The sequence below is a fragment of the Salmo trutta genome, chromosome 1 (assembly GCF_901001165.1).
Source record: "Salmo trutta chromosome 1, fSalTru1.1, whole genome shotgun sequence".
In the NCBI taxonomy this organism is placed as follows: Eukaryota; Metazoa; Chordata; class Actinopteri; order Salmoniformes; family Salmonidae; genus Salmo; species Salmo trutta.
In genome coordinates, this window is record NC_042957.1 from 3335058 (window position 1) to 3362332 (window position 27275).

The 27275-nt window shown below is 47.7% G+C and overlaps 1 protein-coding gene and 1 pseudogene across 3 annotated transcripts; both read left to right on the forward strand.

Annotated features, from left to right (window-relative positions):
- Window positions 1–6363: 6363 nt before the first annotated feature.
- Window positions 6364–11078, forward strand: LOC115149305 (transcription factor Sox-7). Of its 3 annotated transcripts, none has more exons than XM_029692259.1 (3): window positions 6364–6541; window positions 7135–7788; window positions 9596–11078. In XM_029692259.1, the coding sequence occupies exons 2-3, from the start codon at window positions 7557–7559 to the stop codon at window positions 10720–10722; spliced, it is 1359 nt and encodes a 452-aa protein (XP_029548119.1). In that variant the 5' UTR covers window positions 6364–6541; window positions 7135–7556; the 3' UTR covers window positions 10723–11078. The 3 variants fall into 3 exon arrangements, with proteins under 3 accessions (XP_029548119.1, XP_029548039.1, XP_029547955.1); XM_029692179.1 differs by having other exon boundaries at window positions 7139–7788; XM_029692095.1 differs by lacking the exon at window positions 6364–6541 and having other exon boundaries at window positions 6920–7788.
- A 15689-nt stretch (window positions 11079–26767) lies between these two features.
- Window positions 26768–27275, forward strand: part of LOC115147334 (transcription factor SOX-7-like) — a 2822-nt pseudogene continuing 2314 nt past the window's right edge.

Sequence of the window (27275 nt, forward strand, 5' to 3'; positions counted from 1 at the left end):
CTGATACTATGTGCAAGGTCGAGCCATAGACCAATGTCATAGGCCTATCGTCAACCAATCACATTTCGCAAATCCTTTCGGGGAACTAAGCGTGCTACTAGGAACAAGGAAACTCAACTAACTAACCAAACGGTTGTAGTTTTACACGTTGCCACTCGTTCAAGTCGGACATTTTCAGAGTTTCTTAGTTCCAACGAGCAGGTGAACACGTCATACACTGAAGCTGAACTTGGAGAGGACAGTTATAACTACTAACAAAAACAACAACAAAAAAACGTGCTTCTGACGAGTTGCAACAGTAAGTAAATAACCGTATTAGACTGAAAGGTATAAGGTCAATTTGTCAAACTTGTGACGCTCATTAGTTGCTCATTCAACATAAATGCTGTTATTTGACTCAATCAATTGTTAACTGTTTTACATTCCCTGAGATCAACCAGAAATGTTTACTTGGCCACGTACATAAAAACAGCACACATTTGTGGTCTTGTCTTTTCTGCGTCACCAAATTTTGCGCGAAGCAAAACAATTGTAGGCGCTTCAATTAGCTGGTTCAGAGCAGGAGGAGAGTGGAGAGAGTCTCTCGTAAAGGTAGATCACAGCTGAATCAATGTCTTGGAAGATCACATTATTTTTGATTAGTATTCTACATAACACAACCTAATACACTAGAATAGTATAACGTTACTATTACAGCAAAAAGATAAAAACATTTCTTGTGAAGTTTTAGGAGGGTTAACTGAATAATAATTAAAAAAAACATTTTTAAAGTTAATGCGCCCAAAAAGTCAACAGCACCACCAGGCAGAATGTGCTTTGATTTAAACACAGGAAGGTTATTGTTTGTTAACACAGTCTGCTCTAATTGGCTCACGAAACAGATCTAAATACAGATTGCCATGAAAACTAATTGACATCAAATGATTGGCATGCTGCAGATGCAGTTTGGACTTGAATAATTCTCATTCGCGATTGACAGTGATGATGACCTATTTTGAAATTAGGAATGCCTAACTTGGATGTTTTGAGGTTTTTTTGTTGAAAATATAACATTTTCCTGAGACAATATGTTCGGCATAGATAGGCCAGACTTTGTAACTGAAGGATGCATGTTATGCAATAAGCCTATTCTACAACAATATTCAATAGGCTACATCTGTAAGTACAAACTTTGGCAAATAATTACCTCATTTACATTTGTATTGCCTCTGCAGCCTGGTTGAGACTGACCATCATGTCTCTCTGCAGCCTGAGACTGACCATCATGTCTCTCTGCAGCCTGAGACTGACCATCATGTCTCTCTGCAGCCTGAGACTGACCATCATGCCTCTCTGCAGCCTGGCTGAGACCATCATGTCTCTCTGCAGCCTGAGACTGACCATCATGCCTCTCTGCAGCCTGGCTGAGACTGACCATCATGCCTCTCTGCAGCCTGGCTGAGACTGACCATCATGCCTCTCTGCAGCCTGGCTGAGACTGACCATCATGCCTCTCTGCAGCCTGGCTGAGACTGACCATCATGTCTCTCTGCAGCCTGAGACTGACCATCATGCCTCTCTGCAGCCTGGCTGAGACTGACCATCATGTCTCTCTGCAGCCTGACTGAGACTGACCATCATGTCTCTCTGCAGCCTGAGACTGACCATCATGTCTCTCTGCAGCCTGGCTGAGACTGACCATCATGTCTCTCTGCAGCCTGGCTGAGACTGACCATCATGTCTCTCTGCAGCCTGGCTGAGACTGACCATCATGTCTCTCTGCAGCCTGACTGAGACTGACCATCATGTCTCTCTGCAGCCTGAAACTGACCATCATGTCTCTCTGCAGCCTGGCTGAGACTGACCATCATGTCTCTCTGCAGCCTGAGACTGACCATCATGTCTCTCTGCAGCCTGAGACTGACCTTCATGTCTCTCTGCAGCCTGAGACTGACCATCATGCCTCTCTGCAGCCTGGCTGAGACTGACCATCATGTCTCTCTGCAGCCTGGCTGAGACTGACCATCATGTCTCTCTGCAGCCTGGCTGAGACTGACCATCATGTCTCTCTGCAGCCTGGCTGAGACTGACCATCATGTCTCTCTGCAGCCTGAGACTGACCATCATGTCTCTCTGCAGCCTGAGACTGACCATCATGTCTCTCTGCAGCCTGAGACTGACCATCATGTCTCTCTGCAGCCTGACTGAGACTGACCATCATGTCTCTCTGCAGCCTGAGACTGACCATCATGTCTCTCTGCAACCTGAGACTGACCATCATGTCCCTCTGCAGCCTGAGACTGACCATCATGCCTCTCTGCAGCCTGACTGAGACTGACCCTCATGTCTCTCTGCAGCCTGACTGAGACTGACCATCATGTCTCTCTGCAGCCTGAGACTGACCATCATGTCTCTCTGCAGCCTGAGACTGACCATCATGTCTCTCTGCAGCCTGAGACTGACCATCATGTCTCTCTGCAGCCTGAGACTGACCATCATGTCTCTCTGCAGCCTGAGACTGACCATCATGTCTCTCTGCAGCCTGAGACTGACCATCATGTCTCTCTGCAGCCTGAGACTGACCATCATGTCTCTCTGCAGCCTGAGACTGACCATCATGTCTCTCTGCAGCCTGTATGCAGGTATGGGTCGGCAGCTAGCCTAGTGGTTAGAGTGTTGAGCCATTAACCGAAAGGTTGCTAGATTGAATCCCTAAGCTGACAAGGTAAAAATCTGTCGTTCTGCCCCTGAACAAGGCAGTTAACCCACTGTTCCTAGGCCGTCATTGAAAATAAGAATTTGTTCTTAACTGACTTGCCTAGTTAAATAAAGGTTAAATTAATAACGTTTAAAAAATTCAGCGGAGGTTTCAGAATCGGCTGGAAAGTGCGATCTGTCTGTAGCCTTTTTCTTCGTCACAAATATCGGAATAAATGAATTCCCCAGAATATTTTACATCTTCAAGCTGGGGTCAGTTACATTAGACGTTATTGTTGTCATATCGTTTTCTTCACTGCCATTAGCAGGCAAAAGACCATGTTCATAATCATCATCGTTGCCACTGTCTAATAACGGATGTAAAAAAAAAAGAACGATAGCAAAAATTAGTTATGTAAAAATTATTTCATACTCCACATTTAGGGGGTCACAAGGGGGTCCAAAATTGTTGTCACAGGGGCACTGCCCCCCCCCCCCCCCCAAGTTTGATGGAGGAATAATGGTCTGGGGCTGTTTTTCATGGTTTGGGCTAGGCCCCTTAGTTCCAGTGAAGGGGAATCTAAACACTACAGCATACAAAGACATTCTAGACGATTCTGTGCTTCAAACTTTGTGGCAACAGTTTGGGGAAGGCCCTTTCCTGTTTCAGCATGACAATGCCCCCATGCACAAAGCGAGGTCCATACAGAAATGGTTTGTGGAGATCAGTGCGGAAGAACTTGACTGGCCTGCGCAGAGCCCTGACCTCAACCCCATCGAACACCTTTGGGATGAATTGGAACGCCGACTGTGAGCCAGGCCTAATCGCCCAACATCAGTGTCCGACCTCACTAATGGTCTTGTGGCTGAATGGAAGCAAGTCCCCACAGCAATGTTCCAACATCTAGTGGAAAGCCTTCCCAGAAGAGTGGAGGCTGTTATAGCAGCAAAGAGGGGAAACCAACTCCATATTAATGCTCATGATGTTGTAATGAGATGTTTGACAAGCACGTGTCCACATACTTTTGGTCATGCAGTGTACTTACATTCTGTCCTGTACAATTACATTGTATGTTCTGTTTCTCCCTCAGGTTATCTCTCCCTTGTAGACAATGTTTTCTTGATCCGAAAATACGATCTGGATGCTTCATACGGAAGGTGTGATGCAATTGCAGAGCCTCCAGAGGCGTGCAGAGGTCAAACCGAGCTCCGTACGATGCTGAGTGCTCACCATAGCTCCATATATCTCCGCATTGACATGATTGGTTGACAGTAGGTGGGGGGGGGGGGGGGGCGGTACATCCTGTATAAACACAAACTCCCTTCCTTTAAACTTCCTTGACAACAAACATGTAGAACTTTTGATGAAAGGCGTTCAGAACAAGTTCAGCACACAAAAATACATCTTTATCATACCTCGTGTAGGGATTTCAAAGACAAGAAAATGTATTTGAACTCCTGGAAAGAGATATCGGAGAGGTAAATGGGGATAGATGGAAAGAGAATCAGGGAGGTAATGAGGATAGATACGATAAGAGGTCAATCCAGTGTCCTTCTATCCCCAACGGTCTCCATCACATTGACCTCTCTACCGCATCGATCCCCATTACCTCTAGAGGCTACTGGGGTGTAGGTCGGAGATTGTAGACTTCTTTGCTTGATTGATACACTTTTTGATATGGATTCTTTCAACGTGATAAATGTGTATATGTATGTATATATGTATGTGTATATATATATATGTATATGTGTGTATGTGATATATATATATATGTATGTATATATATATATATATGTATATGTGTGTGTATGTGATATATATATATATATATATATATATGTGTATATATATATGTGTGTGTGTGTGTGTGTGTGTGTGTGTGTGTGTGTGTGTGTGTGTGTGTGTGTGTGTGTGTGTGTGTGTATATATATATATGAGGTCAGAGTTTCCAAACCAGGGCCGTGCTTTAGGATATTGAGACAGGAATAGGGAAATCTCTTTGAGACCTATTGGCACTATAGAGAGAACCAGAATTTTACTACACTGATGTCACTTGAATAATGAATTATCATTATAATATATCTTTTGTATTATAATATTCATCAGCAGGTTAACGAGGTTTGCGGCAGGGATGTTGCTTTCCTTTAAAAGGCGCTGAATGGTCCATCCTACATCTGCGTTGGCCGTGCAGCATTTATGGGGATACAACATTTACGAGGATATAACATTTACGGTCAGGACATTCATACTTTTTGAGCTTCACCAAAGCAGCACAGAACTGTTGTGAAGGAAGTGAGTTTGTGTTTATTACAGGACCGTCCGTCCTCACATACTGTCAACCAATCATGTCAATGTGGAGCTATACAGAACCCTCTGCATTGTTGCAGAATTTGAGAGGTCAGGGTGATGAAGGTACAGAGAGGTCAGGGTGATGAAGGTACAGAGAGGTCAGGGTGATGAACGTACAGAGAGGTCAGGGTGATGAAGGTACAGAGAGGTCAGGGTGATGAAGGTGCAGAGAGGTCAGGGTGATGAAGGTGCAGAGAGGTCAGGGTGATGAAGGTGCAGAGAGGTCAGGGTGATGAAGGTACAGAGAGGTCAGGGTGATGAAGGTGCAGAGAGGTCAGGGTGATGAAGGTACAGAGAGGTCAGGGTGATGAAGGTACAGAGAGGTCAGGGTGATGAAGGTACAGAGAGGTCAGGGTGATGAAGGTACAGAGAGGTCAGGGTGATGAAGGTACAGAGAGGTCAGGGTGATGAAGGTACAGAGAGGTCAGGGTGATGAAGGTACAGAGAGGTCAGGGTGATGAAGGTACAGAGAGGTCAGGGTGATGAAGGTACAGAGAGGTCAGGGTGATGAAGGTACAGAGAGGTCAGGGTGATGAAGGTGCAGAGAGGTCAGGGTGATGAAGGTACAGAGAGGTCAGGGTGATGAAGGTACAGAGAGGTCAGGGTGATGAAGGTACAGAGAGGTCAGGGTGATGAAGGTACAGAGAGGTCAGGGTGATGAAGGTACAGAGCTCAATTTGGCCTCTGCTGCCTCCAGAGGCTCCTCAATTACATTATTATTATTTTTTTTTCACTTTTATTTAACCAGGTAGGCTAGTTGAGAACAAGCTCTCATTTGCAACATGACCTGGCCAAGATAAAGGATAGCAATTCGACACATACAACAACACAGGGTTACACATGGAATAAACAAAACATACAGTCAATAATACAGTAGAAAAAAGAAAACAAAAAGTCTATATACAGTGAGTGGAAATGAGGTAAGATAAGGCAATAAATAGGCCATGGTGGCGAAGTAATTACAATATAGCAATTAAACACTGGAATGGTAGATGTGCAGAATATGAATGTGCAAGTAGAGATACTGGGGTGCAAAGGAGCAAGATAAATAAATAAATACAGTATGGGGATGAGGTAGATAGATGGGCTGTTTACAGATGGGCTATGTACAGGTGCAGTGATCTGTGAGCTGCTCTGACAGCTGGTGCTTAAAGCTGGTGAGGGAGATATGAGTCTCCAGCTTCAGAGATTTTTGTAGTTCGTTCCAGTCATTGGCAGCAGAGAACTGGAAGGAAAGGCGACCAAAGGAGGAATTGGCTTTGGGGGTGACCAGAGAGATATACCTGCTGGAGTGCGTGCTACGAGTGGGTGCTGCTATGGTGACCAGTGAGCTGAGAGAAGGCGGGGGCTTTTACCTAGCAGAGGCTTTTACCTAGCAGAGACTTGTAGATGACCAGGAGCCAGTACGTCACACCATCCATAAGGCGCCTCCGACCACATTTTCCGATCAAGCAGGAACTGTCTCTTAGGCCGTGAAGAAGAACAGACATGATCAGTCTACATACACTTCTTCAGGTGAGATATATCCTTAGAAACCAGGCCGGAGAAATTCACAGATCACCTTTTTACTGCGTCATTTGAAGTCATGATAGTCAAAGGAACGAAAAGGGTCTTTCCTACAGCCTAATATAGGTATTTTCCCCACCGTCGTGCATACGTCAAGCATCTAAGGGAAAGGGGGAGGGATACCTAGTCAGTTGTACAACTGAATGCATTCAACTGAAATGTCTCTTCTGCATTAAACCCAACCCCTCTGATTATTGGCATGTGTTGGCAACTACTCAATGTGTCTTATTACTTGTTTTACGGGTTTAAAGAAACAATTATCACTGTCAAGAGAACTTACATTAAGATAATATGAATAATATAATAATTAGAAAAAAATAATGGTAAAAAATCCAAAGAAATGTAATGCCATTGGGGGGTGGGGAAATAAAAGTTATTATATTCTATAAAATGACAGTTAAGGTGACAGCTAAGAACCAATTAGGACCTTCTCTTTTATTACTGTCATTAGGCTTAGCCTATTAAAGCTGTTTTTGTGTATGACGTGATTTATTAGTAAATGGTGCTGAAATGTCCCTCTCCCTTTTTTTTCTTTCTCGAAGGCAGGTTTCAAGTTGCAATCAAGGAGGAGCTGTGAGTCCTCTGTGGCTGCTGTTGGAACCTGCTGCTCAAATATAAAGAGCTGTTTTACCTTCCAACCGCAAGCAAACACTGAATCACAACCTCATAGGAGGAGATCAGAAACCACACATATCACACGCTGCTTCTCATAACCGAAAGTGGCAACCAGTGTAGCTTAGACTTCTAGCTTCATTAAGACTTCTAGCCTACAGCTCAATCAATTTAGTCAGTTGATAAGTCAGGTCGCTACAAACCAATTCTTTATTCTAAAAAAAAAAAAAGTTATATATATCTTATGGAACGTATTTCTTAAGGCGCATCCCACTGTAATAGCGTCTAGTAAATTGAGAGCAAGTGAAGTTTTGTGGAGAGAGGAGAGCGGAGAGCGCGCAGACAACGAAGGATGGCCGCATTGATCAGCGCGTACTCGTCTTGGCCGGAGAGCTTTGAGCGCTCGGCGGGAGATGGAGACGTGCCCGACGGACATGGCTCACACAGAACTCCCGTGGACAAGGCGTCGGAGCCGCGCATCAGGCGGCCCATGAATGCGTTCATGGTCTGGGCGAAAGATGAGAGGAAGCGCCTGGCTGTCCAAAACCCAGACCTGCACAACGCAGAGCTCAGTAAGATGCTGGGTGAGATTAACGTTTTATGTTTACGGAAATATTTAACATTTATAGATCAAATATTTAGGATATTATTATTATTATTATCATTATTATCACGCAATACCCAGGCTCTGCCGAAAGTTGGGCTATGTCAAATCAGAGCTTTTCCTAGCCTACAACTTTTCAAGGTAGTTGAGATGAGAAATGATGTATTCAACTTTAGCCTGAAGTATATAAAGAAACTATAATCGATCAAAAAAATAAATAAAAACTAATTAGTTTCTTGAGCATATAAGTTATAAAGTCTATGTCCTAAAATAAAATTAAAAATAAACTCCTCACGAAAACTTTGTGGCAGTAAATTAATGAGTGGACGTCGCTAATTCGATTTAAAAGGCCAATCGATCTCATTGCACAAAGTTCTTTTAAATTGAGGTAGTTTTATCAAGAGGCCTGTGGGGTCACTTGGATTAGTGTGTAAATCTCAATGTGCGCTCTTGCGCTTCGTTATTGTCTGTTTTCTGTCACTCACAATTATATTCCGCTCATAAAATACATCAAATCAGACCAACTATATTAGCCAGTTAAATGTGAATATATATTTGCTAATTTTGCTACATTTTGAAAGCATAGCCCTATCCATTCCTATTGAACTGGCTGGGATGAGCTTTTTAAGGCTCAAAATAAAGACTTACATTTTGACGTATTTGTTGCTTTTTCGTTAAAATTTGGGTTACCTTTTGGTATAACTGGTAGTTAATTATTTCGTTCAAATTATTGAATGAGTCATATTATTTTCCTATTTGACAACAAAAATTGTAGCCCGTATTACAGTTGAATATGGAGAAAATGTTTTCCCCTAACGCAGTATTCCTTGTAAAAACTAAATTCAGTTAAAAAAAGGTTTTACGTGGACTTATGTATGTATATATATATATTTATTTTTCAGGATAAGGTATCCTATCGCAAAATCCCCTTTGCTATTATTTTCTGTTAGTGCACAACTCTTACACCACGGAATACGGTGAATAATTTAGTTTCAACCAGATTAAATCAAATTTTAGGCTGCTAGAAGTCTCCACCTTCTGAGAATATGTGATGTTTTAGATTTTAAAAATAAATATTTATAATTTTTAAGGGAACGAGTTCTTCAGTGAGTTTTTGTGTGGACTCAAATTGACAAAAAAAGGCTACCTTTTCCATGAAACACAGATACAACTGATCAACATGAGAGAGAGAGAGTTTATACTTTATATATATATATAAACCATGGAAGGGAAATATTTTTCTGTTTAATTCCTTCAAAAGAAGAAAATGCCCTTCAGTAAAGACATCTTTTGGAAACTAGATCTGACATCACTTAGATGTTCCTAAATTATCTTCAAGATAATTCTCAACAATTGAAGGTGCTTTTCATTTGAACGCGATCATGTCATCACTGTAATAACTCATGAACAAATCACACCATGTAACCATTGTGTTTTCCATGAGCTTTTGTTCTCTGTACACCCTTCAGAAGAATAACATCCATTGAACAAGAAAATAAGTGCTAAGGTAGAAATCTCCAGCACATTTTGGTGATCTTGGCTGTTCCACAAAACATTTTAATCGATTACAAATTCCGTTCTATTGAACGTTTAACAATTAGCCCTTATTGTGGCTGTTAAAAACGAATAGCAGCTATGTTTTTTTCCACACTGATGTTTCAGTCAACTAATATGTCTTTTAAAAGTTATCTTCCATCCGAACATTAAATAAGTGCTAGATTATAATTGATCGTTAAGACTATTGTAGATAATAAATGAATCTATGTCCTATTGTTTCTTCATGCCAGGCAAGTCGTGGAAGGCGCTGACCCCCTCTCAGAAGCGCCCGTATGTGGAGGAAGCCGAGAGGCTGCGCGTGCAGCACATGCAGGACTACCCCAACTATAAGTACCGGCCTCGCCGGAAAAAGCAGCTAAAACGCATCTGTAAACGCGTGGATCCCGGCTTCCTACTGGGCAGCCTGGCGGGCCCCGACCAGAACGCCTTGTCCGACCCCCGGGGCCTCTGCCACCCCGTGGGTTTGGATAAGGACGAGGATGGGGTTAGTGGTGGTGATGTAGGTGTCGGGTTCTCGACCCTCTCTTCCCGCAGCCCAGGGCCTCTACCTGGGGTTAGATCCTTCAGAGATGTACTGTCCAGCTCCAGCTCCAACAGCTTCGACACCTATCCCTACGGCCTCCCTACTCCTCCTGAGATGTCCCCTCTGGACCACGACCACCCCTCCTACTACCCTTCCTCCTCTTCCTCCTCCTCGTCCGGCTCCTCCCCCGAGGAGCGCCACCAGCACCGTCAGGGTCAGACCCCCGGAGGTGGAGGTCCCATGTGCCTCAGTCCTTCATCCTACCACCCTGACTACGCCACCACACAGACTTCCATTCACTGCGGTGGCTCCCACTCTCACCTGACCCACCTCTCCCACATGTCCCAGGCCCAGTCCGGAGGCCTCATCACTGGGCATCCTCTGTCCTACTACAACCCATCCTCCTGGTCCTCCCAGCTCCAGGTCCACCCGGGCCTCAATCACCCTCACTTAAGGCACCTGTCCCCAGGTCACCACCACCAGCACCACTTGGGTCAGCTCTCCCCTCCTCCCGAGCAGAACCACAGTCATCTGGAGACTTTGGACCAGCTGAGTCAGGTAGAGCTTCTAGGGGAGGTCGACCGTGATGAGTTCGACCAGTACCTGAACTCGACGGCGGCAGGCGCGGCAGCAGCAGGGGTGGGGGTGTTCCATTCCGAACAGGGAGGAGGAGGAGGAGGAGGAGGAGGAGGAGGGATGACGGTGACAGGACATATCCAGGTGACATCGGCCTCAGCTCCGTCTTCTGAGAGCAGCGTCGTCGGGGAATCCAGCCTGATCTCTGTGCTGGCGGACGCCACAGCAGCATACTACAACAACTACGGCATCTCTTAGACAGGACGGGTTGTTAAGTTACCTGGTTGCCATGCCTTCGCCCGCCGCTCTCGTCGTCACATCTGGAACTGACCAGGGGACATATGTCTCAAGCATTTCAGTGTAGGAGTGCTGATCTAGGATCAGGTCCCCCCCCCCCCCCCCAGGTCCATGTAATCTGATTCATTATGATCTAAAAGACTAAACTGATCCTAAGTTATAGCTCTTACCCTGAGATGCTTGATACCTATGGCCCTATGGTAGAGGCCATGGGCTGGAGATGGGTGAGGGTTGACAGCAGGACCAATCACATAGCATTAGGACTGTTTGGGGCCTAGAGAGAAAGAGAGAGAGCGCACGAGAGAGAGAGAGATACAGAGAGAGAAAGATATATATATATATATATATAGAGATACAGAGAGAGAAAGATATATATATATATATGGAGAGAGATACAGAGAGAGAAAGATATATATATATATATATATATATATATAATATGAGAGAGAGAGATACAGAGAGAGAAAGATATATATATATATATATATGAGAGGGAGACCTCAGGGATGCTCATATCGAGCACTTGTTTGTCACTTCTATCTGTCTATTTCCAAAACAGAATAACAGTTTGAGTCGTTGTTGTAAAATGTCTTAACGTGTTGAGGCTCAGACGCTCTTATCGTTTATTGAAGTACTTTGATGTTTCACCTAAATACTTTATTATAATGCATTATAATTAATGCAATTATAATAATATTATTATTATTATTATGAATTATTTCTGTTTTAAATGTTTATTATCTGTTACCCAACATTAGTTGGGAGTTTTACCTCAGTAGTTGAGTAGAAAATGAAGATTAGATGGATATTTCTTATACAATTCTCCTAGACAACATTGGCCTGCATCACAAATGGCACCCTATTCCCTATATAATGCACTACGTTTGCTCAGGAACCATAGGGCTCTAGTCAAATGTAGTGCACTATAAAGGAAATAGGGTGCCATTTTGAGACGCTGCCACGGTGTATCATGAAGAAAAATACTTTTTATTTTGAAGTACTTAATGTATAATCATAATCTTTACAATGAAAATAGCAATGATGATAACTATTTACTGTATGCTGATTTAGGTTTGTGAAATTGAATTAATTTAAAATAAAAGTTCCACTTTTATATAAAAATATTTGCAACTTGGATATAACCACACGGCAACATCAAGGTATATCAAAATATTTTTTATCGTTTTTGTATAATACTGCATAATACTAATAATACTGAAATATACAGTACAAGTCAAAAGTTTTAGAACACCTACTCATTCAAGGGTTTTTCTTTATTTTTACTATTTTCTGCATTGTAAAATAATAGTGAAGGCATCAACACTATGAAATAACACATATGGAATCATGTAGTAACCAAAAAATTGTTAAACAAATCAAAATATATTTGAGATTATTCAAGGTAGCCACCCTTTGCCTTGATGACAGCTTTGCACACTCTGGCATTCTCTCAACCAGCTTCATGAGGTAGTCACCTGGAATGCATTTCAATTAACATGTGTCCCTTGTTAAAAGTAAAAAATTGTGGATTTATTTTCCTTCTTAATGTGTTTGAGCCAATCAGTTGTGTTGTGACAAGGTAGGGGTGGTTTACAGAAGATTTGTTGAAAGACCAAGTCCATATTATGGCAAGAACAGCTCAAATAAGCAAAGATAAATGACAGTCCATCATTACTTTAAGACATGAAGGTCATGTGTTATTTCATAGTTTTGATGTCTTCACTATTCTACAATGTAGAAAATAGTAAAAATAAAGATAAACCCTTGAATGAGTAGGTCTGTCCAAACTTTTGACTGGTACTAATATATATATTATATTCTAATTAAGAAAGAAAGAGAGAAAGACATCTACTTTTCAAAAGACAACTGTTTGCTTATATTAAGTATTTTATTGCATTGAGGGCAAAAAACAGTTTTGTGAATGATGAAATTATCTCAGCATTGTTTTTTTTGCTGCAAGTAGTAACCAAGAGGAAAACTGGTTACTGGTAAAATTATTCGGTCTGTGATGTTGATAGGAGTGTGTCACCAATGCCTGCTCGGACTGGGCCCCTCCAAGAAGCCTCGTTGTTACTCGTGGTCCTCTCTCTCTCTCTCTCTCTCTCTCTCTCTCTCTCTCTCTCTCTCTCCTCTCTCTCTCTCTCTCTCTCTCTCTCTCTCGCTCTCGCTCGCTCTCTCTCTCCCCCATCTCTTCCTCCTCCCCCCTTTCTCTCTCCCTCTTTTTCTCTTTCCCTCCCTCCCTCCCTCCCAATTCTTTATGAACTGTAGTTGTACAGTGAAATGAATAAACAAATACATCTGTATCATTGACTGTTTCTAAAACGTTCCTCATTTCTCTGCCCCTGCTTTTGTTTCCTCCCTGAATTCTTCTCTCTCTCTCTCTGATAAAAGGAATTCAGGGGGCTTTTGACAAATCCTGAAGTCTGGCACTTTAGCTCAGCGGGTCTTCCTACGTTGTTGTTTTTTTGGGACCAGCTGAGTCGTGCTCCTGTGAAGAGGATATGACTACGGAGCGGTGTTTCCTGACTGATAAGACCTGAGTATCAGGATGTTTGGGGTTGGCTGGGTCGGCTGGGCCGCAGCAGTGAAGAGGGGAGCGTACACACACACACACACAGAGGGGAGCAGAGGGGAGGGGAAGGGAACCCATTGGTCGGTATGGAGGATAGAGAGGAGGAAACAGGACCTTCTTACACCCAATGTGTTTATCAGGGTGCCTTGTCGACCTGGCTGGCTGGTTGGCTGGCTGGCTGGCTGGCTGGCTGGCTCAACAACCCTCGGCCACACACACACACAGGCAAAGAAACACACACACGGACGTGGACAAACGGCTAGCCGGACACCGACTTCTTACTCTGTCAGATCAGTCTGAACTGACCTCTGCAAAGAAAGAATGTAGGTATCCAAGACCACAAGACTTAGACTTACACCCGTATGTCCAGTTAGTCTCTCCTTCCCAGTACAATAAACCAGTTAGGACTCTCCTTCCCAGTACAACAAACCAGCTAGGACTCTACTTCCCAGTACAATAAACCAGTTAGGACTCTCCTTCCCAGTACAATAAACTAGTTAGGACTCTCCTTCCCAGTACAATAAACCAGTTAGGACTCTACTTCCCAGTACAATAAACTAGTTAGGACTCTCCTTCCCAGTACAATAAACTAGTTAGGACTCTCCTTCCCAGTACAATAAACCAGTTAGGACTCTCCTTCCCAGTACAATAAACCAGTTAGGACTCTCCTTCCCAGTACAATAAACTAGTTAGGACTCTACTTCCCAGTACAATAAACTAGTTAGAACTCTACTTCCCAGTACAATAAACCAGTTAGGACTTTACTTCTCAGTACCCAGTGCAATAAACTAGTTAGGACTCTCCTTCCCAGTACAATAAACCAGTTAGGACTCTACTTCCCAGTACAATAAACTAGTTAGGACTCTCCTTCCCAGTCCAATAAACCAGTTAGGACTCTCCTTCCCAGTACCCAGTACAATAAACCAGTTAGGACTCTACTTCCCAGTACAATAAACCAGTTAGGACTCTCCTTCCCAGTACAATAAACTAGTTAGAACTCTACTTCCCAGTACAATAAACCAGTTAGGACTCTACTTCTCAGTACCCAGTGCAATAAACTAGTTAGGACTCTCCTTCCCAGTACAATAAACCAGTTAGGACTCTACTTCCCAGTACAATAAACCAGTTAGGACTCTCCTTCCCAGGACCCAGTACAATAAACTAGTTAGGACTCTACTTCCCAGTACAATAAACCAGTTAGGACTCTACTTCCCAGTACAATAAACAAGTTAGGACTCTCCTTCCCAGTACCCAGTACAATAAACTAGTTAGGACTCTACTTCCCAGTACAATAAACCAGTTAGGACTCTACTTCCCAGTACAATAAACCAGTTAGGACTCTACTTCCCAGTACAATAAACCAGTTAGGACTCTACTTCCCAGTACAATAAACCAGTAAGGACTCTCCTTCCCAGTACAATAAACTAGTTAGGACTCTCCTTCCCAGTACAATAAACCAGTTAGGACTCTCCTTCCCAGTACAATAAACTAGTTAGGACTCTCCTTCCCAGTACCCAGTACAATAAACCAGTTAGGACTCTCCTTCCCAGTACAATAAACCAGTTAGGACTCTACTTCCCAGTACAATAAACTAGTTAGGACTCTCCTTCCCAGTACCCAGTACAATAAACCAGTTAGGACTCTCCTTCCCAGTACAATAAACCAGTTAGGACTCTACTTCCCAGTACAATAAACTAGTTAGGACTCTCCTTCCCAGTACCCAGTACAATAAACCTACACCACAGCACTACACAGATCCCAGGGGTTGTCGCCAGTAGCACCATATCCCCTATTCCCTGTATCGGCCCTTGTCAAAAGTAGTGCACTATATAGAGAATAGGGTGCCATTTGGCTGGTCTAAAGTAGTGCACTATATAGAGAATAGGGTGCCATTTGGCTGGTCTAAAGTAGTGCACTATATAGAGAATAGGGTGCCATTTGGCTGGTCTAAAGTAGTGCACTATATAGGGAATAGGGTGCCATTTGGCTGGTCTAAAGTAGTGCACTATATAGGGAATAGGGTGCCATTTAGCTGGTCTAAAGTAGTGCACTATATAGGGAATAGGGTGCCATTTGAGAGGCAGATTCCCTTCACGACAACACTTTGCTCCTGGTGAATCTGATTAAGTCCAATGGAATGACAACATTCATCAAACGCCAGAGTTTACAGCTGTGGGGCCACTTTGCTCACTCTGACAGGACTGGGATCATTAGATGACCTTCCTGCAGGCTCGCTGGCTCTGTCAAAGGTCCGTTACGGCTGTGTAAGGGGGAGACGGTTGGCCCCAGGCAGGAGTCTGTAACTGCATCCTCAGCCTCAGCACCTTACAGGATCAATGTACACTCTTAGAGAAAAATGGTTATTTGACTGTCCCCATAGGAGAACCCTTTATGGTTCCAGGTAAAACCCTTTTCAGTTCCATGTAGAACCCTCTGTGGAAAGGGTTCTACATGGAACCCAAAACGGTTCTACCTGGAACCAAAAAGGGTTCTTCAAAGTGTTCTCCTACGGGGACAGCCGAATAACCCCTTTAGGATCTAGATAGTACCTATTTTTCTAAGCTCTGTAACAGCCTCCCCCAGCCTCCCCCAGCCCCCACCAGACTCCCCCAGCCAACCCCAGCCTCCCCCAGCCCCCACCAGCCTCCCCCAGACTCCCCCAGCCAACCCCAGCCTCCCCCAGTCTCCACCAGCCTCCCCCAGCCTACTCCAGCCTCCCCCAGCCTCCCCCAGCTTCCCCCAGCCTCCCCCAGCCTCCTCCAGCCTCCCCCAGCCTCCCCCAGCCTCCCCCAGCCTACTCCAGCCTCCCCCAGCCTACTCCAGCTTTCCCCAGCCTCCCCCAGCTTCCCCCAGCCTCCCCCAGCCTACTCCAGCCTCCCCCAGCCTACTCCAGCCTACTCCAGCCTCCCCCAGCCTACTCCAGCTTCCCCCAGCCTACTCCAGCCTCCCCCAGCCTCCCCCAGCTTCCCCCAGCCTCCCCCAGCCTACCCCAGCCTCCCCCAGCCTCCCCCAGCCTCCCCCAGCTTCCCCCAGCCTCCCCCAGCCTCCTCCAGCCTCCCCCAGCCTCCCCCTGCTTCCCCCAGCCTCCCCCAGCTTCCCCAGCCTCCTCCAGCCTCCCCCAGCCCCCACCAGCCTCCCCCAGCCTCCCCCAGCCTCCCCCAGCCTCCCCCAGCCTCCACCAGCCTCCCCCAGCCTACTCCAGCTTCCCCCAGCCTCCCCCAGCTTCCCCCAGCCTCCCCCAGCCTACTCCAGCCTCCCCCAGCTTCCCCCAGCCTCCCCCAGCCTACTCCAGCCTCCCCCAGCCTACTCCAGCTTTCCCCAGCCTCCCCCAGCTTCCCCCAGCCTCCCCCAGCCTCCTCCAGCCTCCCCCAGCCTACTCCAGCCTACTCCAGCCTCCCCCAGCCTACTCCAGCTTCCCCCACCCTACTCCAGCTTCCCCCAGCCTTCCCCAGCTTCCCCCAGCCTCCCCCAGCCTACTCCAGCCTCCCCCAGCCTCCCCCAGCCTCCCCCAGCCTACCCCAGCCTCCCCCAGCCTCCCCCAGCTTCCCCCAGCCTCCCCCAGCCTCCTCCAGCCTCCCCCAGCCTCCCCCAGTTTCCCCCAGCCTCCCCCAGCTTCCCCCAGCCTACTCCAGCCTCCCCCAGCCTACCCCAGTCTAACCCCAGCCTACCCCAGCTTCCCCCAGCCTAACCCAGCTTCCCCCAGCCTACCCCAGCCTAATCCAGCCTAACCCCAGCCTCCCCCAGCCTAACCCCAGCGTCCCCCAGCCTAACCCCAGTCTCCCCCAGCCTAACCCCAGCCTACTCCAGCCTAACCCCAGCCTAACCCCAGCCTCCCCCAGCCTAACCCCAGCCTTCCCCAGCCTAACCCCAGTCTCCCCCAGTCTAACCCCAGCCTCCCCCAGCCTAACCCCAGCCTCCCCCAGCCTACTCCAGCCTAACCCCAGCCTCCCCCAGCCTACTCCAGCCTCCCCCAGCCTACTCCAGCCTAACCCCAGCCTAACCGCAGCCTACTCCAGCCTAACCCCAGCCTACTCCAGCCTAACTCCAGCCTAACTCCAGCCTAACTCCAGCCTAACTCAAACCTAACCCCAGCCTACTCCAGCCTCCCCAGCCTACTCCAGCCTAACCCCAGCCTCCCCCAGCCTACTCCAGCCTCCCCCAGCCTACTCCAGCCTCTCCCAGCCTACTCCAGCCTCCCCCAGCCTACTCCAGCCTAACTCCAGCCTAACTCCAGCCTAACTCAAACCTAACCCCAGCCCAGTCCAGCCTCCCCAGCCTACTCCCAGCCTACTCCAGCCTAACCTCAGTCTACTCCAGCCTAACCCCAGTCTACTCCAGCCTAACCCCAGTCTACTCCAGCCTAACCCCAGCCTAACCCCAGCCTCCCCCAGCCTACTCCAGCCTCCCCCAGCTTCCCCCAGCCTCCCCCAGCCTACTCCAGCCTCCCCCAGCCTACTCCAGCTTTCCCCAGCCTCCCCCAGCTTCCCCCAGCCTCCCCCAGCCTCCCCCAGCCTACTCCAGCCTCCCCCAGCCTACTCCAGCCTACTCCAGCCTCCCCCAGCCTACTCCAGCTTCCCCCAGCCTACTCCAGCTTCCCCCAGCCTCCCCCAGCTTCCCCCAGCCTCCCCCCAGCCTACTCCAGCCTCCCCCAGCCTCCCCCAGCCTACTCCAGCCTCCCCCAGCCTCCCCCAGCTTCCCCCAGCCTCCCCCAGCCTCCTCCAGCCTCCCCCAGCCTCCCCCAGTTTCCCCCAGCCTCCCCCAGCTTCCCCCAGCCTACTCCAGCCTCCCCCAGCCTACCCCAGTCTAACCCCAGCCTACCCCAGCTTCCCCCAGCCTACCCCAGCTTCCCCCAGCCTACCCCAGCCTAATCCAGCCTAACCCCAGCCTCCCCCAGCCTAACCCCAGCCTACTCCAGCCTAACACCAGCCTAACCCCAGCCTCCCCCAGCCTCCCCCAGCCTCCACCAGCCTAACCCCAGCCTCCTCCAGCCTAACCCCAGCCTCCTCCAGCCTAACCCCAGCCTCCCCCAGCCTAACCCAGCGTCCCCCAGCCTAACCCCAGTCTCCCCCAGCCTAACCCCAGCCTACTCCAGCCTAACACCAGCCTAACCCCAGCCTAACCCCAGCCTCCCCCAGCCTAACCCCAGCCTTCCCCAGCCTAACCCCAGTCTCCCCCAGTCTAACCCCAGCCTCCCCCAGCCTAACCCCAGCCTCCCCCAGCCTACTCCAGCCTAACCCCAGCCTCCCCCAGCCTACTCCAGCCTCCCCCAGCCTACTCCAGCCTAACCCCAGCCTAACCGCAGCCTACTCCAGCCTAACCCCAGCCTACTCCAGCCTAACTCCAGCCTAACTCCAGCCTAACTCCAGCCTAACTCAAACCTAACCCCAGCCTACTCCAGCCTCCCCCAGCCTACTCCAGCCTAACCCCAGCCTCCCCCAGCCTACTCCAGCCTCCCCCAGCCTACTCCAGCCTCTCCCAGCCTACTCCAGCCTCCCCCAGCCTACTCCAGCCTAACTCCAGCCTAACTCCAGCCTAACTCAAACCTAACCCCAGCCCAGTCCAGCCTCCCCAGCCTACTCCCAGCCTACTCCAGCCTAACCTCAGTCTACTCCAGCCTAACCCCAGTCTACTCCAGCCTAACCCCAGCCTAACCCCAGTCTACTCCAGCCTAACCCCAGCCTACTCCCAGTCTACCTCCAGCCTAACCCCAGCCTAACCCCAGCCTACTCCAGCCTAACCCAGGCCTAACCTCAGTCTACTCCAGCCTAACCCCAGTCTACTCCAGCCTAACCCCAGTCTACTCCAGCCTCCCCCAGCCTATCCCTAGTCTCCCCTATCCTAACCCCAGCCTATCCCTAGTCTCCCCTATCCTAACCCCAGCCTATCCCTAGTCTCCCTATCCTACCTCAGCCTATCCCTAGTCTCCCCTATCCTAACCCCAGCCTATCCCTAGTCTCCCTATCCTAACCCCAGCCTATCCCTAGTCTCCCCTATCCTAACCCCAGCCTACCCTAGTCCTCCCCTATCCTAACCCCAGCCTATCCTAGTCTCCCCTATCCTAACCCCAGCCTATCCTAGTCTCCCTATCCTACCTCAGCCTATCCCTAGTCTCACCTATCCTAACCCCAGCCTATCCCTAGTCTCCCCTATCCTAACCCCAGCCTATCCCTAGTCTCCCCTATCCTAACCCCAGCCTATCCCTAGTCTCCCCTATCCTAACCCCAGCCTATCCCTAGTCTCCCCTATCCTAACCCCAGCCTATCCCTAGTCCCCTATCCTACCTCAGCCTATCCCTAGTCTCCCCTATCCTAACCCCAGCCTATCCCTAGTCCCCTATCCTAACCCCAGCCTATCCCTAGTCTCCCCTATCCTAACCCCAGCCTATCCCTAGTCTCCCCTATCCTAACCCCAGCCTATCCCTAGTCTCCCCTATCCTAACCCCAGCCTATCCCTAGTCTCCCCTATCCTAACCCCAGTCTACTCCAGCCTAACCCCAGCCTATCCCTAGTCTCCCCAGCCTAACCCCAGCCTATCCCTAGTCTCCCCTATCCTAACCCCAGCCTAACCCTAGTCTCCCCCAGCCTAACCCCAGCCTAACCCCAGCCTAACCCCAGCCTATCCCTAGTCTCCCCCAGCCTAACCCCAGCCTATCCCTAGTCTCCCCTATCCTACCCCAGCCTATCCCTAGTCTCCCCTATCCTAACCCCAGCCTATCCCTAGTCTCCCCTATCCTAACCCCAGCCTATCCCTAGTCTCCCCTATCCTAACCCCAGCCTATCCCTAGTCTCCCCTATCCTAACCCCAGCCTTCCCTAGTCTCCCCAGCCTAACCCCAGCCTATCCCTAGTCTCCCCCAGCCTAAACCCCAGCCTATCCCTAGTCTCCCCCAGCCTAACCCCAGCCTATCCCTAGTCTCCCCCAGCCTAACCCCAGCCTATCCCTAGTCTCCCCCAGCCCTAACCCCAGCCTATCCCTAGGTCTCCCCCAGCCTAACCCCAGCCTATCCCTAGTCTCGCCCCAGCCTAACCCCAGCCTATCCCTAGTCTCCCCAGCCTATCCCTAGTCTCCCCTATTCCTAACCCCAGTCTATCCCTAGTCTCCCCTATCCTAACCCCAGTCTATCCCTAGTCTCCCCCTATCCTAACCCCAGCCTATCCCTAGTCTCCCCTATCCTAACCCCAGCCTATCCCTAGTCTCCCCTATCCTAACCCCAGCCTAACCCCAGCCTATCCCTAGTCTCCCCTATCCTAACCCCAGTCTACTCCAGCCTAACCCCAGCCTATCCCTAGTCTCCCCTATCCTAACCCCAGCCTAACCCCAGCCTATCCCTAGTCTCCCCTATCCTAACCCCAGCCTATCCCTAGTCTCCCCTATCCTAACCCCAGTCTATCCCTAGTCTCCCCTATCCTAACCCCAGTCTATCCCTAGTCTCCCCTATCCTAACCCCAGCCTATCCCTAGTCTCCCCTATCCTAACCCCAGCCTATCCCTAGTCTCCCCCAGCCTAACCCCAGCCTATCCCTAGTCTCCCCCAGCCTAACCCCAGCCTATCCCTAGTCTCCCCTATCCTAACCCCAGTCTACTCCAGCCTAACCCCAGTCTACTCCAGCCTAACCCCAGCCTCCCCCAGCCTCCCCCAGCCTCCCCCAGCCTCCCCCAGCCTAACCCCAGCCTATCCCTAGTCTCCCCTATCCTAACCCCAGTCTACTCCAGCCTAACCCCAGTCTACTCCAGCCTCCCCCAGCCTCCCCAGCCTAACCCCAGCCTAACCCCAGCCTATCCCTATCCTAACCCTATCCTAACCCCAGCCTATCCCTAGTCTCCCCCAGCCTAACCCCAGCCTAACCCTAGTCTCCCCTATCCTAACCCCAGCCTATCCCTAGTCTCCCCTATCCTAACCCCAGCCTAACCCTAGTCTCCCCCAGCCTAACCCCAGCCGAAACCCCTAGTCTCCCCTATCCTAACCCCAGCCTATCCCTAGTCTCCCCTATCCTAACCCCAGCCTAACCCTAGTCTCCCCCAGCCTAACCCCAGCCTAACCCTAGTCTCCCCTATCCTAACCCCAGCCTAACCCCAGCCTCCCCCAGCCTAACCCTAGTCTCCCCTATCCTAACCCCAGCCCTACCCCCAGCCTAACCCCAGCCTATCCCTAGTCTCCCCTATCCTAACCCCAGCCTATCCCTAGTCTCCCCTATCCTACCCAGTTAAAGGACTCCCTGTGGTGCACCTAACAACTGCATCTCTGTTCAGTGTTAACAGTACTCTGTCTTCCACTTCCAGTGCCCCCGGGGTAGGACATAGGAACAGGGGAAAAGGAGAAAACACTCAACACTAGATCAACTCAAAACACTGAACAGTCAGTCCATGTCAGTCACTGGTTACACACAACGACACTAGTTTGAATAGCCACTTGAACTGACACAATCTACACATCTCATTGTGTTCCTTTTTTCTCTCTCACAACAATACACACATCTCACAGATAATCTGAGCTGCCATAAATTGTATAAATAATGTAGAAATGACAGATGTTTTCAGCCCACTTGCTCTGAACACCTTGTAGCTAGTACCTGACTATGTATCAATATCAATATATTATATTCCTATACAAATACACTCTTTATTGTGTATTACCTTGTACTACCATATTTATCATACATCAAATATTCCCTTTGTGTGACCTAAGCAGAGGAGTGTTACACCATCACTAAACAGGATGTGTTGACTATGAGACTGTTAGTGTTTCACCACTAGACAGGATGTGCTGACTATCAGACTGTTAGTGTTTCCCCACTAGACAGGATGTGTTGACTATGAGACTGTTAGTGTTTCACCACTAGACAGGATGTGTTGACCCTCAGACTGTTAGTGTTTCACCACTAGACAGGATGTGTTGACTATCAGACTGTTAGTGTTTCACCACTAGACAGGATGTGTTGACTATCAGACTGTTAGTGTTTCACCACTAGACAGGATGTGCTGACTATCAGACTGTTAGTGTTTCCCCACTAGACAGGATGTGTTGACTATCAGACTGTTAGTGTTTCACCACTAGACAGGATGTGTTGACTATCAGACTGTTAGTGTTTCACCACTAGACAGGATGTGTTGACTATTTAGTTGTCACCTAGGGCAAAACACTCAACGTGTCAGCTTGAATCCCGTCCCTCTGTTCAGTGTTCACAGTACTCGCTCTGAAAATAATTACACCTCTGGTCAGTGTTCACAGTACTCGCTCTGAAAATAATTACACCTCTGTTCAGAGTGCTCTGTGTTAGAATCTTCCATAAACGTCCTAAAAGCCTGTTGTCTATACTGTGTGACATGGTGTTGGTGGCTTGTTATTCAGGCTCAGGGTTATGAAGGATTGTATGTCAGGTACACTAGTTTAAAACATTAGGGCAAAATGTAGATTTCTGCCAAATAGATATACCCAAAAGTTTTTCAAAATCAAGACGGCCATAAAACAATAACTTGTAATGCTGCATAGTTCTAGAAAGATTAAAATCTCACCTTTCTGGTAAAAACAGTCATACATTTCTGAGGTGTAATCACTTTTGAGGATGCAAGCTCAAGGCACATATACAAATATGATCAAAATATGATATATATATACATTTATATTAATCAAGCAATAGGGCTTGAAATGATTTAAATTCTTTCTAAATATAGTAACAATCAAATTACAAATGACTTACTATAATATTACACATTTCTTATAACTGTAAAATAAATACAGTGACTGACAACAGAGAGTTTCCTGCCAAACGTCCTCTGAGGACATAGAGACGCCACTCAAATGTCTGCAGGACTCGTCAGCTTTTAATAAGCACAAAGTTGATTGTCTGTCTGTCCGTGACCAAGAGAAAGTGGTCTTGTTTCAATTATACAAAATTATTTTGTATTTATTTTTATTTTTAGAGCTCTAAATCCAGCGAGATGAGACGGGTTTTGACCAGGGACCAGGGATCATCGATTAGATTCGGCTACATTGCTGATTTATTCTTGAGTGGATGATCGGGGGGCTGGAACATAATTACTAATAATTGTACACTGCAATTTGACCGCAAGAATCATCCAACAGATATAATGTTTGACTAAACATTATCATTTCAAATCTTGTTTAAAACAATCACATCGTGTCTCTCTATTATCCGTGGGAATACTTGGGACCAGATTTCTTCAATTAAAATCAATGGAGCTGATTTAATGTAATAAATAAAACCAGCCGTGTGCCGCCGGTTGGGGAACACTACGCTGGACTCTTCCGTTTCACACCGTGTATCTCAATCAGAGCCGCGTGGTTCTATCCTTCGTCTGGATAGGTCAGAAATGTAACATGTCGCTCCTTTATGCAGATGAAAGTGTCAGATTTCATTTACTACATCTAATCGGAGACTGGGGGGGGTCGTCACTTTTTACCGCAACCGCAAAGTCCATAATTATTTCTAAACTTAAAGTTAATGCCGAAATCGCTCCTCCATTTCCTGTTTGCTAAAACTCAAATAGTTGGCATAAATTCAATTTATGTGACAAAATACTCTAGTATAGTGTAGAGAATCATTGTACCATCTAAAACCGCCTGTGAAATATATTCAACCAAAAATACTGTTGTTTCAGCTGTTTGAAGCTGGTGTACAAAACCGAAAGTAAAAAGATGCAAAAAACAAAACTTAATAACAGGAAGCTTAGAAATAGCGCATATAGAACAAATCTACAACTTCTTAGACTTGCTTTCAGTTAGAATGAAAGAGCTATAACTCACATTTCTATGTAAATTTGGTCTGTCGCCCCCAAAAAGTTACATATTGCCACTTTAAACCTAACCTTAAATTAAGACCAAAAAGCTCTCTTTTTTTTTGGTTCTCATTCATTTTTACAATAGCCAATTTTAACTTAGTGGCTGTGTTAACGAGTGGCAGCCAAGAGTTGGGAGAGACAGTGTCAGAAGCAGGACAACCAGACCTTTCACAGAGTTTACAGGAATTGATACTATGCCATTCACAGAACGAGCTGTAGACAGAAAATGTCTGCCCTGAACCGGTCCAGAACCACTCAACCATCGCTAATTCCTTTCCACATCAAGCTGATGATCAGCATCCGCAAAGGGGGGGATTATTTGAGGTATTACAGGATATAAGCTGGAATAACAACGTCTTTCACGTTCTTCCTCTCTGCTCGCTCGCTGAACTGGCTCCAGGTTGAGCCTCAGTCTAAGGAAACAGCCTGGTAGGTAGTCTGTTCTTGTTCCTCTCCCATACAGCTCTTAGATCAGTGCTGAAGAATTACTCTGTCACGTTGTCCATTCTAGTTTATTTTTTTAGCTACAGGTCCCAGATCAGCATTATGGAGCAAGCCTGTCTGGTAGTCTGATCTACTTCCTGTTCCCCCTCTGTCTCATCACCTTCCCGGACAAACAAACACAACCATGTCCTTTCCACTCCTTAACCAGGCTAACAGTTACCTTATCTGACACTGACTGGATGCTGTTGCTGTGTTGAGTGGATGAGTCCTGGGCCTGGTCCAGGACAGCTGTGTTGAGTGGATGGGGCCTGGGTCTGGGTCTGGTCCAGGACAGCAGTGTTGAGTGGATGGGGCCTGGGTCTGGTCCAGGACAGCTGTGTTGAGTGGATGGGGCCTGGGTCTGGGTCTGGTCCAGGACAGCTGTGTTGAGTGGATGGGGCCTGGGTCTGGTCCAGGACAGCTGTGTTGAGTGGATGGGGCCTGGGTCTGGGTCTGGTCCAGGACAGCTGTGTTGAGTGGAGGGGGCCTGGTCCAGGACAGCTTGTTGAGTGGATGGGGCCTGGTTAGCCCGTGTAGCAAGCGGTCCTCGTGGACAGAGGTGGTGATCTTATTGTAAGTAACAGCTACGTCCCAAATGGCACCCAATTCCCTAAAGTAGTGCACTACTGTGACCAGAGGCCCTAAAGTAGGGCACTACGTTGACCAGGGCCCTAAAGTAGTGCACTACTGTTGACCAGGGCCATAAAGTAGTGCACTACTGTTGACCAGGGCCCTAACGTAGGGCGCTACTGTTGACCAGGGCCATAAAGTAGTGCACTACTGTTGACCAGGGCCCCTAACGTAGGGCGCTACTGTTGACCAGGGCCCTAAAGTAGTGCACTACTGTTGACCAGGGCCATAAAGTAGTGCACTACTGTTAACCAGGGCCATAAAGTAGGGCACTACTGTTGACCAGGGCCATAAAGTAGGGCACTACTGTTGACCAGGGCCCTAAAGTAGGGCATAAAGTAGTGCACTACTGTTGACCAGGGCCCTAAAGTAGGGCATAAAGTAGGGCACTACTGTTGACCAGGGCCATAAAGTAGGGCATTACAGTTGCACTATCCGGAGGCATGTAGGAGGCTGTCAGTCTGGTCACGTTGTTAGGCGTGTGGACAACGAACGACGATTCAATCACGTCACGCCTTGGGTTGGCTAAAGGCCTATACTGAATGTGGGATAGATGACGTGGGTTGTGTTATGGTCTGTAGGTCAAGGGGAAGTGGCTAATTTGAACTACGTGACCGTTAACATACATTAATGTACACAGGGTGAGAGTGAGCCTGGGAAGCACTACCTGTCACACTATACACCTACATTAGGTTTTATTCCATGATCTACTTACATAACAGAAATCATTTCATGTACTACCTCATCCCCATACTGTTATTTATTGTTTGTTGTTCCTTTGCACCCCAGTATCTCTACTTGCACATTCATCTTATGCATATCTACCATTCCAATGTTTAATTACTAAGTTGTAATTATTTCGCCACCATGGCCTATTTATTGCCTTACCTCCCTTATCTCACCTCATTTGTACACACTGTATATAGACCTGTTCTACTGTATTATTGACTGTATGTTTGTTTTACTCCATGTGTAACTCTGTGTTGTTATACGTGTCGCACTGCTTTGCTTTATCTTGGCCAGGTCGCAGTTGTAAATGAGAACTTGTTCTCAACTAGCCTACCTGGTTAAATAAAGGTGAAATAAAAATAAATACAATAAAAAATGTGCCATGTTCTACATAAGGAATGTGATCAGTTTTATGGATGAGTGGCCCCCTTCCACAAGGAGGACAACACAAATGCAAGCATCTAATCATGTAATGAACTCTACTAATTAAAACACTCAAGTTGGTCAGAGAACAAGAGGAATAGATAGACAGCCTCTTCCATCAGTCACCATAAAACCTCTAGCCACATGAAAAAGGAGCTGAGGTACATTTCTCGTTTCCAGTTGGAGTGTGCTAACGTTACATTACAGCGAAATAATAACCTGTTTACAATTTGTACTTGGCTTCCACCCTCGCCAAAAAACCTTGTACAGCTGAGGATTATGGGTGGGTGCAGCTATTCTCCGCCTCATTGTGGTGAGACAACAGACACAGCATGCGGTGGCGAGCAGGCGTGAGCGAAGCCGGACGAAGAATGGACCAGACTCGGCGAGGGACGGCTGCCATGTGGCAGGAGGAGCGGAGGGAGACAGATGGGGACCCTTGGAAGAACTTTCTGGGGGACAGAGCGCAGCGGTGGGACAGGAGCAGCCAGCCAGCGCCCACCCACCTTTACCTACGGCTGAATGCAGCAGCCGAACGAGGTCCCACACCTGTTCTGAACAGATACAGACAGAGAGACTGGAGTCATTAGCAACATAGAGGGAGTCTAGTCTGTGTGTGTGGTGTGGTTTGTGTGTGTGTGTGTGTGTGTGTTTGTGTGTGTCTGTGTGTGTGTGTGTGAGTGTGCATGCGCACACGCGTGCGCACGCATGTTGTGTGTGCGGTGTGTGTGTGTGTGTGTGTGTGCGGTGTGGGTGTGTGTGTGCGTGTGCGTGTGTGCGTGTGTTGTGTGCGTGCGTGCCTGTGTGTCTGTGTGTGTGTGTGTGTGTCTGTGTGGTGCGTGGTGGTGCGTGGTGGTGTTGTGTGTGTCTGTATGTCTG

Bases quoted from the DNA above. Each gene is read 5' to 3' on its own strand.
- LOC115149305 (XM_029692259.1), top strand. From the start codon at position 7,557: ATGGCCGCATTGATCAGCGCGTACTCGTCTTGGCCGGAGAGCTTTGAG. The intron at 7,789-9,595 runs GTGAGATTAACG...TCTTCATGCCAG, and splicing joins AGAGCTCAGTAAGATGCTGG to GCAAGTCGTGGAAGGCGCTG.